Raw genomic sequence first — 16042 nt, 5'->3', positions numbered from 1 at the left:
GATCATAATTCTCAATAAGAAACTTTTCAAATATGAAGGGGTTTCTCATTATTTGATACTTACAGGATAATTCTCAATAAGAAACTTTTCAAATTTGAAGGAGTTTCTCATTGTTCCGCATAGCAGAACTGCTTCTGCAGGCATGCCATGAGCATGTTTGCCTGTCTTCATCCTGCAGCATATAAGAAACCCTGCACCTGCTCTTGAAAGACCATTTTTTCTTCCTTTCTAATTCTCTTTTTTTTTTTTTTTTCTCAAAACAAAGAAAAATGTTTTTTTAAATATAATATATAGCAATAAAATTACTTTATCCTAACAGTTAGTCTGGTAAAGTTAGGTTCTTGAAGACTATAATTTTACAGCTTACACCTGTAGAAAGGGAGTGGGACCAAATTCTTTAGGCATAGAGATAGATTTGAGATCTTCTCTGGTAATTTTTTAAATCTATTTGTGTGGGAGGATAGTCATTAATTTCCTAATGGAATTGTCTTGATTTGCTTCAGAGAATTTTTCTGGTACCTAAGATCCTCAATTGAAAAAAAATTACTCTAACAGAAGAAGTACCATTTAAAAACACTAAACTTTTTAACCTCTGGTCAGCTAATATGCAGGGCTGTGAGATAAATATACTCTGTGAGATAAACAGCTATAGTTTAAAATGATTTCTTCTTTATTTTTCCATTTGTTTGATTGTTTAGTTTTGGTTATATTTTGGTCATAATATTGCTAAAATACAAAGCAGACATAACAGAAAAAGTTGTGAAGGATGTGCGTTTTCTATTCTTTTTTTTTTTTTTTTTTTTTTTTTTTTTTGTTAGTTCCTGCTGCATAAATAGTGCTTCTGATCTGCTAAAATATCAGAATGCATAACCACTAAGGCAACTTACTGGTGGTAGCAGTCTTCAATAGAGAGTTTTGTGCTTTGGATCCTAACTTGAACAAGAAGGTTGTCATGAGTAAAGGTGAGAGATATCAGGTCAAATTTACCAGCCTCCTTCTTAAAACAAGCAAAGAGTAGAAACTATTATTGCTACCCAAAGGTGTTGCAGAATTTCTTAGAGAGTGAAGACATGATTTATATTTGGATCGAGGGTGAACTACCCAGCCTGGGCCTCAATCTGCAGGCCTGTGGGGCGTGTGCCGTGGCGCAGCGAGAAATTATGTTAAGGTGCCACATGGAGACAGTGGGTTTCCAGGTGTTGATAGATATGGTTTTGTAGTGTGAACATTTCAGCCACCTTAAGAATAAGCTAAACAATGTTTGTTTGCATTCTTTTTATGATCTGTCATTGTAAACTGTGCTGAAGTCTATATAACCCCCCATTTGAGAGAGACTAAATGGGGAACATTAACCATATTGGCTTGACGTACGTTGCTCTTGTCCGGTCCTACTATAATTCAGATCCTCTGTCAACACAAAAGAACTTGTAATCTAGATTTTGCCCAGGCAGACAATGCCTAGGAAGACGTGTGAATTCAGATACATACCTGTCTTCATCTTTCCCTTCAGCATAGTGTGCACATATTGGTATTTGTGGTGTTCAAACTGTGCCCAGCTTGGAGCTGCAAATTTCATTCTTGAACTAAAGCACATGAAACACTTGAGTGTCATAATTTCTAAGTTCATCTATACTTTTCTCTTTAGAACATTTTGTTTGGAATAGTAGCCATTCAGACATAACTGAATGCAACTGATATACAATGGAAACCAGTAATGTAATACCTCAAAACTTACAGCATTCCAGTGTAGGGACTGCTTTCCCCTCGCCCTGTGCCCTCCCCTCTGCCTCTGCAGTCCTGCCCCCATAGCTATTCTCTTCAAAATATTCTATCTACCACTTGTTTTAGAAAAGATCCCCAAAAATTATTTAAGGTGCCTCAAGATGTACTTTTCTTTCTTAATTTGTTAATGTTCCATTGTGCCTCATGGTATGACACTGGCTCATAACTTGCAGATTTTCTTTCTTCAGTTCCCTCCTGAGTGTTTTGCATCATTTACTTTTCATAGGTATTTAACTTAAAATGCTATATACAAAATGAACTCAGTGCTTTATTAAATTTAACATGTTAAATTTCAATCAATTGCAGCATCTAGCTGCTTTAATGCTGTAGAAAAAACAGTAAGTTCAAATAAGAACTTGCATTTATCTGCTATGATTGAACTACATTTTCTTAGTGACTTGTTTTATCTCCTTGTAATGAGTGCCATTGTTCATTTTCTTTTTACAGGAACTTTTGGAAAGTGTATTAGACCATGTTAGAAACTTAATAATATATCAATAATGTATAGGTAATTTTCAAATAGTGTTGAAAGCAGTGCTGAGAAGGGACAGTTTGTAGTATAATGCCTTATGAGCACTCCTAAAAACTTCAAATGGCAGGTTTCAAACAAACAGAATATTTTTTATCCCAGACTAACATTCCCATTCATGTACTAAGATCCAATTAAAATCCTAACCCCGCAACCCAGTTCAGCAATACTTTTGCATTCAGACTGGTGATTCACTCTAGATTTAAGTACCTGTTTCAAGAGCAGTATATTCCTCCTAATGTATGCAAAATGGAGCCTGGAATATTTTTTGCTTTGTTATGTTTCAGTAAAGACATAAATTATATTCTTCTACCACACTATGGCATTATTATTTATGGCATTCCTTTATAAATTTGTACTTACCTCAAAAGGGAAGCATGTAATTTTACTTCTTCATTGCATTTAATCTTAGCATTAAGTTATCTGAATAATAAAGGCATGCATCATAACACTGCCAATGTTGTGTAACCACTGAATTTGGTATCTTATTCTTTGAAAACATAAATGTGCTAACATGTATATGAAAAAAAAGGTATAAACTCTGTAACACAACAAGTGTGACAAAGACTTTGTTAACAGTTTCAAACATGTGCCCAGTGAAAGCTGTTTTATTTCAGATAAATCTAGTGATTTGTTTAGAGGTATTTCTTTAGAGGTACATGTAATAGAAATGTCAGTATGTCCAAGTTTTGACACTGCTATAGACAAGATATTACGGTTTTTATAAACTGCTGAACTACTTTGCTACATGTAGGTTTTCTTCTGGTTCAAATGAGAGTCTGCTTTGACATGTGTAGGTGGCTTTTAAAACAGGGATTATTTCGGATAAGATTCAAACTACCTGTACTATAAGTTTAAGTCTCTACAAGGACTTCTGACACATGGACATAATATTGTACACTTCAAGAATATGGAAATGGCTGGAAGGCAAATGTAGATGATGCATCCCATTCTACTAAAACCACTCTTATGATCCACTGCAGAAGAGAACTTTATTTTCAATTATTTTCTTTTACAGGTCATACATATGGGATGGGTAAATGAGAGACTTGAAGGAACTGATTCATCTCAGCTCTACAAATTCAAGTTTCTGGCCCTGAAGGGTTCATCCTTCTACATTTTCAGCACTCCACCGGTAAAAAAAATGATATTTTTGTGTCAGTGTCATTGTAAATGGAAACTTGTTTGTTACGACTGAGTTTGTTTTCCTTTATCGAGTGAAGTTTTCAGCTGAGATTTCAATGTAAGCTATAGCCACAGATGCTACTGAATTTCAAGAAACTGTAGATATTTAGCCTCTTTCATGATCCTCTGAGAAACTTGCTGTATCTGGATAGTGTAAAGAATCCCTTATGCAATATTTTGGTTTTTGAAGTTGTCAAGGTCAGGTTTTATTTTGGTTGGGTAAGCCTAATATTTCTTCCCTTATTTATTCTAAGGTATTTTGTAGATGTTATGAGTTGGTAGTTACTCTGCTTTCTGAAAGACAAGATGCATCATGAAATATTGGATGGTACTTGTGGATTTATCACACAAGCAAGGGATTGAAGTGCTATATGTACAGGATCAACAAGTTTTGCTTTGATAATTTATATACCTCATAACATGAATTCTGTTTCACAACAGCTGCCTTATCTAATATTTTTCTAAAAATTAATTTGGAAGGGTGAAATGGAAATGAGATGTAGAATTCTAAAGTGTTTAAAAAATTATCCATACTTACCACATGGTAATAATTAATCCCTTCTTTTTTCTCCAGAAAACCTTTGTCTTAAACAAATAATAAAAGAATAAAATGTGGACTTAGAATGCAATTTTAATTATATAACTTGCTAACAGTTTTGCTCAGAAGGTGCTTAGTCTCCCAATTTTGTCTGCTGATCCAAAGAAAATCTGATTCTTTATATGTGTACATATAAATATATGTGTACCTTTGGGAAGTACATACTTTTCAAAAGTTATTTATGAGCCTCAATGAAATGCAGTAAGTAAAATTACTCCCTCTCCAGGCTGAAATTATTAATCCAATGATTTCAATTACCTTCAAACACTCTAAAATGGTTAATAGTATTCTTGTTAAAATGAGACAACACATCAGGGAAAAGCAGGGGGTTTCCCCCTCTAAAAGTTGGGGGTTTCATATGTTAAGCAAAGGAACTAAAATTTGATTAAATCACTAAAATCCAATTAAAATGTGAAAACTATGCAGAAATATTAAACAAATAAATAACACACCACATGAATGTTTTTCCTCTATAAATTTTAATTATTGTCTTCAGACCAGTTTCTAAGGCACATTATTGATAGTATTGAAATTATATATCTAATACTAATTTGAGTTAAACTACTTCATTTACCATTTTCATGACTTTACTAAGAAGAGACAAGTGGGGATGACTGGTAGCATAAATTACTTGAATCTATTATGAATCAATTATTGAATCTATTAGAATCTATTACACTCTTACAGAATTTCTTGTAGGAACCTTGGCTTTCAGAAAATGAACAAAGGGGATCCCTTTGATCAATGTGCTGTGTCACCTCAATGCTATGATTCACCAGTAACTGCGAGAGTCTATAAATCATAAAACTTGTTGACCAGTTTTCCTGCTCTTTTGACGTTCCCCAGATGTCTTTCATCACAGGAAAAAAAAACAAAAACAAAAACAAAAACAAAAACTAAACACCGAATTAGCAGTTTCCAGCAACCTCCTATCTGGAGACTTACCTGGATCTGAAGACACACTTTCAAGCTGATTATCAGTCTCCTGAGGGCACCTCCTGCCCTGACTTTTGTTGATGCCCTTCCCTGTGGCTCACTCCATAATCCCATTGCAGCCCTGCAGAGCAGCAGGGCTGGTCCCAGGCTCCACAGCCCTGCCCTGCCCACCCATGGCCCCACAAGACAGGCCCACCCAGGGGCCCCTGTCCGGGCCAGCTCAGCCTGTCCCTGCTCCCAGGGAGAGGGCTGGTCCCAGCACTGGCCCTGCCCTGCTCCGGGCTGAGGTGTGTACTGGGCCTTGCTGGGATGGAGGTCACTATTTTCTAGCAGCCCATGTGCCAGTGGTTTCTTACTTGGGGCCAAAGCAGAGCTAACATAGCCCTGTTTGGGTTGGTTCAGCCTTCCCGTTCTCATCACTCACCCAGCAAACAGCCTGGGCTGGGACAGGACACGGCCAGGACAGCTGATTTAAACAGACCAAAAGGGATTTCACGTACCATGAAACATCATGCTCAGCAATAAAAAAAGGGCATTTGGTCTTCAAAAGTTGCCATTGCTCGGAGGCCAGCTGGGCATTGGTCTGCTTGGGGTGAGCAGTGTACAATCACCTTTGCATTAATTAATTTCTTCCCCTTTCCATCACTTACTAAACTGACTTCTTCTTGCCCCATGCATTTTCTCAGTTTGCTCTTCCTATTGTCTCTGCCATCCCATAGCAGGGGGATGGGGAGTTAATGAGGGGCTCTGTGACAAGGTCAGTCCACTGTGGGGCCATGAGCTGGGACCTGTCTGGCAGGGGTCCTGCACTGCCAGACCCCGGAGAGCTCCCATGGCACTGGCTCTGTGTCACATGTGCCAGCTCTGTGGCTGGAAACACAGAGCCCCCACAAAACTGTGCATAGAGCTTTTTCAGTTTTTAGAGATATTTGATGCTGGTGCTCTTACCATGGCTCCTACTGAGGTTTGGGGTTTTTACTCTTTTAAGTGGGGGAAAAAAAAAAAAGATTATTCAATCACAAAAACATAAATGTTTCATCTTGCTTCATCTTGAAAAGATATGAGTTTAACATGTTTTATTACAAAGATGTTGCTATTGCTGTTTGTATTCTGAATCAATGTTGCATATCAGTGTATCAATGTAGTGTGCACAGAGCAGATGACCTCTATGTTCTACACTTATATTTATCTACAATTTTACAACTGTTTGGAAAAGGATGTAGTAAGTTTCCACTCTTTTTCTATTTCATTGTGTGCAAAAGATGACATGAATGTAAATACAGCTGCTAATTTTCATAAGAATGGAAAATGTAGTTATCTATGAGCAAAAATAAAGAAAATTATAGAAAAAAGTGGATATTATAGTATGAAAGAAATCAGTCACACAAGTAATATTCTATTTATACACTATTTCTACAATATCTCATATGGTGATTCCAGAAATCTAGAGGCTTCACCACAGAAGTAAAATCAAGAATAATCTGATTAACAGAGAATGGTCTTTTTGCATCCCTGATGTGGCTTATCTGACTGTATTTAAGAAATTTACAGATTTCATTTACTAACTGCTATGTTAGAAGTGTGACCCGTTTCTGAAAACTGCATATCTGAAAAACACCATTGAACCAATAGAAATTATCTCTGTGTCAATTTTAATATGCAAACAGTACTTTATTACATTGTAAAAGCATCTATAAAATTCCTGTCAATTTTCAGATGTTGGAAAAGTTCTGGAAATTGAGGAAAAAAACTATTATAAAATATCATTCAAAATCGAACTATTTTGATATCTTTGAAAATTTCCAGAAATTAGTTTAATGTTTTAGGAATATGGGCTAGATGAAGGGGACATTTCTACTGTCTGATTTTTTTATATTTTCCTTTTAGTTTATTATGGTTTTTACACTTAAGTTTTCAAGTAGCCATATCCTTAGATTTGCTGTGTAACCCTTAACTGCAAAACTATCTTTTTTTATGTGATTTAATAAAGAGCACTGAAGTGATTTAACATGAAGGCAGCTAGACAATCACTGCATGTGCTGTTTATAATTTTAAGAAAAAAAATAAGAGAAGAATATTCTGAAAGCAACAGAAATAGTTCTATATTTGACAGTATAGAGAAGCTTGCACAATGTAATTAAGACTAGCAGAGTTTTTAATGCTGCCATGTAAGTTCTAAATACTTCTGCTGGTAATTTACATTACACAAGTTGTCAATTTGATATATCAGGAGCGAGGTGGAAATAAGATGGAGGACTTAGACTTGACCATGGGCAGTTTTGGTGAACTTTCTAACTCTACACATAAGTTAGTATTTTTGTTCTGACAGGAATTGCTAGGATCTGACTGTTTTGGTGTGTGCTTTGTACCACCCAGTTCGAGCTGTTTGGGGCATCTTTAGACTTCTTACAATGCCAAATCAGAGTTCATGTCAGGAACAGGCCTTGATTTTTTGTTTTCCTTTTTAATACCTTATAATAGTTTTAAAAATTATTCATGTGTTGTTGTTGTTTATTGTTTTTTGGTTTTTGGTTTTTGGTTTTTTTTCCCATTAAGGAGTGAAGACACCAATGAAATTAATTACTCTTTACCTAGAAGTATTTCATCTTTTCCTTTGACCCTTTTAGTATTTCTAGGCAGATTGGATGCTTCTGCTTAATTCTCAGTTAATGAAGCATTTGCTGTATTCCAGTAATAAATACTGTAGACACTTTGATTTCTTTTTTCCCTTACATTTTAATCTTTAAATTTATTCAAATATTTTTAATATTTTGGAGGGCTCTGGAGACTTCTAGAATCAAATTCTGTGTTCAGAGAAAGTCCAAGGGTGTATAATGTTTATTTGATTTTAGTGAGTTTTGAAGTTTTTTAGTGACTTTTATATTCACCTCATATTTCTTTATTTAGTGATGAACTCTGAGCAGACATAAAAGCCTTTTATGCCTATTTTATAATTGCAGAATTCTCTTCTATGCAATAATTTTGTCAGCTAATTGTTTACTGCATGTGTATGTCAAAATGAGTTTATTGTTTTCGCTCTATTTTAAATAATAACTTTTTAAAAGAAATGCCAATAATAAAAGACACATTTAAAGGTAAGAATATTTGGAATATGAATTTTAACTGATGCTGAGAACAGTCAGTCTATATAAAGCTAGGTTTTACCAGTTTGTTTATTTTTTGAACTCCACTGTAATAATGTCTGTTTTTAAACTATGAGAAATTTGCAGAAACTCATGCTAAAGTAAAAAGTATTTCTGCAACACTTTGGACTTCTGTAACTCTGTGTACTTATTTCAGCCTCTCATTAGAGACTTAGCATTATAATTTCATGTTCCTATTTTTTGTAACTCTATTTGGTTTTATTATCTTTCTGATCAGCTCAGTGTTGTTACCTGTGAGTTTACAAATGTCTTAATTTTGAAATATTCCTGAAAGGATTAGTAAGCTAAATGTCTACAGAACCAAGTATTCAATACAGACTGCATTGGGTTAGCTAAGGAGTTGGTCTAGCAATCATACAAATAACATTCATCTCCTCTTGCTCATAAGTTCTTATAGTAGACAAATATGAATTAAAGTAGAAGCTTACTGAATGCTAATTGAAATTCTAATGTATTTTGATGCGATTTCTGAAAATGTCCAAACTAAATTCATATGAATGCAAGCATATCTTATTAAGTCATCTATTCTGAATATAGCTGTTTGAAATATTTTGTCAAATGCTTTGTGAGAAAGAAATTGCAAGAAATTGCAATGTATAGAATACCTGAAGGAACAGTTCCAAGGGGAAATAATGAGAAAAACTATTTTATTGTTTAAGAAATATACTTGAGTATCTCATTTATCTTAGTTACTTATTACCCAGTTATTACATATGTGATGATGGATTACCTGCAATAAACTGGAACATTCCTTAAATCAAATGAAAGATATTGCAATTTTCATGAACTTTCCTGATTATTTCCAGATTTTGTCCTTGACTGGGAATATATGTTTATTTGTGGGTTTTTTTAAAAATAGAGCAGTCTATAACAGTAACATTTTAAACTTAGACATGATCTGATAGGTCTGATAAAACTATAAATGTCAGCTATCTGTTAAGATTCTAGTATTCCTTTGTAATGTATTAATTTTTCCTCCTTAAAATTCTCCTCAACATGTTATTTGTATTCTGAGCAGCTTGTACACAGTGGTATTCAGGCTGTTTCACTCTGTAAGAATGGTAGCCTTACCCCGACATACACAGGTAAAGAAAACCTTGGCTCATATAGGTGCCAGCAGTTGTCACTGTTACTGCCTCTGCTGAAAATGCCATATGAGGATACACAGCATCAACAGATGAAAGAGATGCATGGAATAGTGGGAAGAAGTCTGAAGTATTCAGATTGAATTTAATGGCACGGCAGTGTCACCTTCATCCATCATTGATAGTGCATTGATAGTGCATTGATAGTGCAAAGAACCCCAACAGTTAAAACTAATCTTCAGGAATCAAAACAAATTGTATGAGTAAATGAAAGTCCATTCATATCTCAACAATCATTTAGGTCATAGCCCATGTCACCAAAGTCAGTTTCATAAACAGCAGAATAATCAGTCCTTATACTCCTATGTCTAGCTACTTAGAGCAATAAAGAGTTCTCCTGCTGTTTAACTGAGATATAAAGGATCCTTTCCCTTTGAGAAACTGAAGACCAAATAATGAACAAGCCCCTGTTCTACTCTAAACCTTATTTTGTGAGAAATTTGAATATCCATTTGGAGGATCAACAGTAATGGGGCAAAACACGTATTATTTATTTATTTTCTTTTCAAAACAGCCATCAAAGTACAAAATATTTCCCTGGAAATAAGATTAAACAAAGACCTGCAGTACTTGCTCTATTGTGAGCATGTTTAAATGTATATTTCTTTATGAATTAGCTTTATAGGTCTTCTGTTTCAGTTGTTTCAAAATTTACACTCTTTCTTATTTGTACAATAATTAAATTGCAAAACTCCAATAAAATATTGAATGGACTTACAAGAAGAAAAATAGAAATGGAAACCTAAATAATAGAAATGTATTTCTTTAAAAATTGCTATATTTTGTAAAGTGGTGGGAGGACAAGTAAATACCTAAAATTTACTTCAATTTATTTTCTAAACCAGCTGACATTGGATTTAAATTTGAAAAAGTTTAAGTAGTACTTTGTGCTTTTATCATGTAATCTTAAAATAACTGTATGTGATGTTTTGAGCTTTTATTTTTGAGACATTGCTCATAATAAAAGTGTGTAACCTGTTTTACATATTCTAGTGGATATATTGTATTCAAGTGATGTTTGCCATTTGATCATTAAGATATAGAAACTGTGAAATGGAGAATCCTAGAATGTGAGTCCCTCTATACCCTGAAAAGATATAGTGCTAAAACATCTATGGTTCTTCAGTACCATTTCAGTAGGTGATTCATAATATCTAAATTTAATCATCTCAAAAAACTAAACCTAAGAGAACCTGGGAGAAGGCTAGATAATTAAGAATTAATTCAGATTGTTAAGATTAAAAAGAAACTAACACCAAGTTCACATTACTCCTCCAAAGTACTCTGAAGTAACATTTTATAACCAACAGAAGTCCTATCAGAGGCCTGTAAGTGTTGTAGTGACTTGGATTCTCATCAAGTTATTACAATTCTCTTTAGCCACTTAGAATTTAAGGAGACTTGAAAATTAAACTTTAAAATAATTTTTTAAAGAACCAAAACATGTTGATGTCTCTATGCAAATCATCAGGAGAAATACTTAATTTTTTAAAAGGTGAATTACGTGCTACTGTGAACACAGACGAAAAGAATCTGTTACTGAGTTTAATAGTTTTTTCTAGTTAAGTTTCATCCACATAAATCAGATGTTTGACAAACAAGTTTTTCTTTGTGTTAATAGATTTAATTTATTTTTTTTCTGCTTTCATCCTTTTGTATGGGGTGTGGGAATAGGACAAAGTTTTATCAGCCCTAGAATTTTAAATTATCCAAGTTACTTATTTCCGTATGCCAAAAGCTGCAGTTACAACCTAGTCAAATCCTTCATCTATCTATGCAGCCATTCCTATGCATTCCCCAGGAGCTAGGATTTTGTTCTAAAACATATAAGCAAAAAAAATTACATATTCCCTTTGAATTTTTCCTGTGTGTGAGGTTTTTTGGGGTTCTTTTGTGGGGTTTGTTTGTTTTTTTGTTTAAGTAGAATTTTGGTAAAAACTTCAAACATCATTCTTGCTGTTCAGATTTTAACAGCCTGTCAAGTAAACAGAATTAAGTAGTGAAATCAAAAGAAAACAAAAATTAGGTATTTTTATATTATTGAGCACACAGTTGATATTCTTGATTTTAAATATTGCGGACACATAGTCCTGTTCTATTTTTAGAATAAATATTGAGTTATTGCCTCCCTAGTGTGTGTTAACTCAGGACTGAATTTAGGAATACATCTTGATCTGTTGATTATAAGATTATTTCAACATTGAGATATGAAGCTGAATGACTGCATTTGAGTTCTCTGTGTTAGCATCTTGAGCAATAAAAATGCTTTTGTAACTAACCACCGAGATTACAAAGAGGCTTCCATCACACTGAAAAAAGAAAAATGGAATTATTTAAAACCTTTTAATTTCTGTTTCTATAAAAATGTAATATTATTTTGCAGTCTTTCCTAAATGCTGGATATTAAATGCATTGATGGGCCTGTATTTAAAGGATCCAGTAGAATAATAAAGAAAACTTTTTAGTTTTTTCATCTGAACTTGATTTTCAAATAAAGCATATGTTGATAACTTTTTTATATTACAGGTAAGCACACTAGACTGGGTACGAGCTGAAAAAATCTATAACCTCTGTGAGGTTCTATTTAAAATTCACAAGGTAAGTTTCCCAATGGTTCCAATGATTATATTTAGTAAGGGGAATTTACATTTTCCTGTTGATGATAAACTCAAATTAATCTCAACTAGGAATAACCGGCATTCAAATAGTTGATTTGTTGTTATAAAAAACTATTTGCAATTGCTTGTGTATTATCTGTGCAAGTATAAGAGAATATGGAAAATGTGTTAAGCTCTGTGTGAGCAAGTTACTAAAATGCTTTCTTATTGAATAAAGTTTTCAGTATTAGAGCTGTATGAAATTCAGTGAGACACTGCTAAGCATAATGATATTGGGTTTTTTTTCTTTAGGCAGATTTTAAGCAAATTTGACAAAAAATGCTGTTGCTGTGGTTCTTGATCCATAAAAGATATTTTCATTATACTAATTAAAATATAAAATTATGTTCTTGTTTTATCATATGTATTGATTGTTGCATCAAGTATTGTAGTGTGTTTTTCTTTACAAAGGGCAACATATTAGGTTTGTGTCTCATAAAATTAATTTTCTTCCCCCAACTATACACAGTCATGTTTTCTCTCTAGCTTTTCCTGATCAAAGCTTTGGGGCAAATTCTTTGCACTTTGTGTAAATAATTGACTTATATAAACTGTGAAAGGGGGAATTATAAAATAATGTGAAATATTTTCTGAGTTGCATCAGATAGATTAATTTTGCTTTCCAACACAAACGAAACCTTTGCAGGTGAGCTAAGGCTACTGTGAGAGCCTATTTATCTAGGATAGTTAAAATATTTTTAGAAAAATAAATCCATCTTTTCAGATAAAATGCTGCTTCAGAGAAAAATTAAAGCTCATCTTTAGTTCTCACCAGCTGCTGCCCTTCTCTGCTGTTTCTTTTTTGTCTGTGCACTGATGTAATGGAAAAGGCAGGTTATTGCTGTTACCAGTAACAGATCCTGCACCGAAGCAAAAGTACTTAAGGAGTTGGGTTGGGTCGGGTTTGGGTTTGGTTTAGGGTGTGAGGGTTTTTTTGTGTTGTAGTGGTTTTCTATTTGTTGGGTGTTTGCTAATGTAACAATTATTCAGGATATGGGAAGGAAGTGTTTTGGCACTGCCGTGCCAGGAAAACAGTAGTCCTGGAACTCAGGACTGGAGCTCAGCTCCAGAGGCACAGGAGGAAAGCCATATTCTTGTAGGCATGACATTATTTTTGTGTGACCATGTCTCCAGCTGGGAATATATGGGCAAATTCGGATCCTGCCTATCACTAAGATACCAACAAAAAGTAAATGTTCTGTCACAGATAATTTATTTAGTCTCCTTCATATTTTTAGAATTTTAATAATTTTACTTTTGGCTCATAAATAAGTCAGGCACCAATGAAATATACATATATTAAGCCTTTTGAGAAGATTTTGCTGTGGCTTGGGTTTTGGTTTTTCTTCTATAAGAGGTACAGCTAAAACTCAGTTCTTCCTGGAATATTATGGTAATTTCAAGGATATTCTGTCCTTAGAGCAACTTCTGCAGTACTTTTCCATTAAGGAAAAGGAGTGGGGAAAGGAACTACCCAAGATTCAATTCTTTAATGTTCTTGACATTTTAATAAATGAATTCTTAATTGCTAATCTTCATGGATATGTTAGCTGAAGTGCAAAAGCTCAAATTGAACTCCTTAACATCTTATCTGTTGATTCTTTGGTATAAATAACAATGAAGCAACCAGAAAAAATAAAAAAAAATTGCAGCAGATTAAGGTTTCTGCATTACATATGACAGGGTTATGTTGTAAAAGCTGCCATTTGGGAAGGATGTTCTTAAGGATGTTCAAAAGCTGGTTAGAACTAGTGCAAAACTGTGGGAGAGTGTGTTATTGTGTCTTCTTATGAAAGATCGAGTTTAAGAAGTGCTCTTGTTGCACAACTAATTATAAACTTCTCATCTCTATTTATTATGATGCAAGAGTTAAACATGGAAAATAAGAATCCAATATGGAAATTAAATTTTAAAACAGAATGTTTGATATATTTTAGATTTGGGTGTATGTATACATACATATAAATACACAAATAGGTGAATTAAAATTAATATATATAATATGCGCTTGCATATTTCTGGTCATTTGGTAGTATAACCACGAAAACCAGATGATTGGAAATGTCATGTCTTGCATTACGTGTGTTTATTCTTATAACTTGCCTCATAATTCAAACTCTTACTGTAATGCTGTACATTTGTAAAAGTCATTTGTCTTAAAAACATTTTATTTTATTTATTGCCGGTATTTTTACATGCAAATATAAAAGAAATGCTAATATAGTAGTCTACATGCACTGAAATGGAAATGCAACACTGAACCTTGAAGTAGATGTAGTACCTGTCACTCCATGGCTGCTGAACACCAGACTATATGCAGAAATTTTGTTCACCTTCCTTTTCAACAGTGCAAAGGAGTGTTGTAAAATAACAGCTTCATCAAGTCTATTTTTTCCTCAGGTAGCTGCAGGGCCAATTTTGACAGCACACTGCTGTGTACCCTTGTGGCAATATGTGCTGCTCCCAAGATTCCCCATGAGTCATTGCTAATTATTATGGAGTTTCAGTCTTTTCTGTTCCATGATATCACAGAGAAATGGGAATAAGAAAGGGTTCTATCTGATAAATAGAAAAATAAATATATGGGTAAATTGGAAATTCAGTCTGTGAAAGTACTTAGATGTATATGTAGTAGCTTTTTAATTTAGTTTTCTTTTCCTCTATATTTATGTTAATCAATGAAGTAATGAAATATTAGGGAAGTTTCTTGTATTAATTTATTTACATTTACAAAACATTCTATTGCAGGTATATTTTTTATTACGAAAGTTTAATGTGAAGTTTTTCTCTGTCTTGACGTGTATGGCAGGATCTTGCTTGAGTCTCCTTGTAGTTACAGGACAGCATTGACAGCTATCAGAGGACATGCTCATGTTGTCATTTCCAGAACTAGCCCAGGAGTGCTTGATAAATTACTGCATTCCTTGGGGTTTAGCATATTGGAATCCAAGTAGAATGAAGGAATTATAGTCTCCTAGAGCTGGTACACAGTTCCTGGAATGTATTGAAACAGTCAGGGATTTCCTTCTTTTTTCACTGTAGACAATATATTGGCACAAACTTACAAGAAAAATTAGAATATATTTTAGATTATAGATTACATTTCACATTATATGTGTATTGCTTAGGTAATATTGAGAGCATTGTGGAAGTGCAGTAGTAGCTTAAAATATTAAAAGATAGGGGATAAAGCAAATAAGAAGCAAAGAGAGAAGCTGTCTTTGACATAATTACTGAACTCCTAGAACATTTCTTCAACATAATTGTTGATGTAGTGCCACAGTATATCCAAGTACTCATCACTTACAGAACATAGTGTTGCCTCAATTGTTTGGTTTTCCCAGATGAAAAATCACATACTGAAACATGTCTTTCAGCTCTGGCTTGCTGACGACTGCTGGCTACAAGCAAACTTGTATTTAGGTATTCACCAGGACTTTGATCTTGAAGACCAGAGACCGTATTGTTTCAGTGTTATGGTTGGACATGGCAAGAGCCATTATTTCAACGTAGAGCTGGGCTGTGAATTGGCAGTGTGGGAGAAATCATTTCAAAGAGCAATTTTCTTGGAAGTTCAAAGAACAGGGGTAAGTACTGAACAATTTAAATAATTTAATCTGTATAATAACAAGAGTTTAAATTTTTTGTATGTTTAATAATTGCATTCAATTTATGTCCTCCATGGCAAAAGATCTGAGTACATTCAATACACTGAAGACTTCTGAAAGCTTCATCATCACATAGATATTTTTCTGTCAATGACTGGTTAATAACTATAATAATCAAAGACCATATTATGACAGGTTGAAAATTGAAAGTAATCATTTGTAAGTTCACTTTGATTATTAAAAAATGAAAGTTAATACATTTTACCACTGGAAAAGCCTCAGGAGTTTATTTAGTCCAACTTGAACATTTTATTCCAGAAAAATAGTTTTCCTTCATTTAAGGTAAATATGTTATGTTTTACACATTGATTCTATATTCAAAGAAGAAATATTGTGCTCTTACACTGTTAATTGTGAATTGGGATTGTCCTTGTGAAC

At 33.8% G+C, this 16042-nt stretch overlaps 1 protein-coding gene across 1 annotated transcript in view; it reads left to right on the top strand.

Moving 5' to 3' along the window:
- SNTG2 (syntrophin gamma 2) overlaps window positions 1-16042 on the top strand; it is a 126881-nt gene that overhangs the window by 84987 nt on the left and 25852 nt on the right. The window contains exons 11-13 of the mRNA XM_066314874.1: window positions 3330-3446; window positions 11866-11937; window positions 15374-15583. Coding sequence (XP_066170971.1) covers window positions 3330-3446; window positions 11866-11937; window positions 15374-15583 — 399 coding nt within the window. The remainder of the gene's footprint in view (window positions 1-3329; window positions 3447-11865; window positions 11938-15373; window positions 15584-16042) is intronic.

This window comes from Sylvia atricapilla, chromosome 3, assembly GCF_009819655.1.
Source record: "Sylvia atricapilla isolate bSylAtr1 chromosome 3, bSylAtr1.pri, whole genome shotgun sequence".
Classification (NCBI taxonomy): Eukaryota; Metazoa; Chordata; class Aves; order Passeriformes; family Sylviidae; genus Sylvia; species Sylvia atricapilla.
The sequence above is the reverse complement of the archived record's forward strand: the minus strand, read 5'-3'. Positions and strand labels throughout refer to the sequence as shown.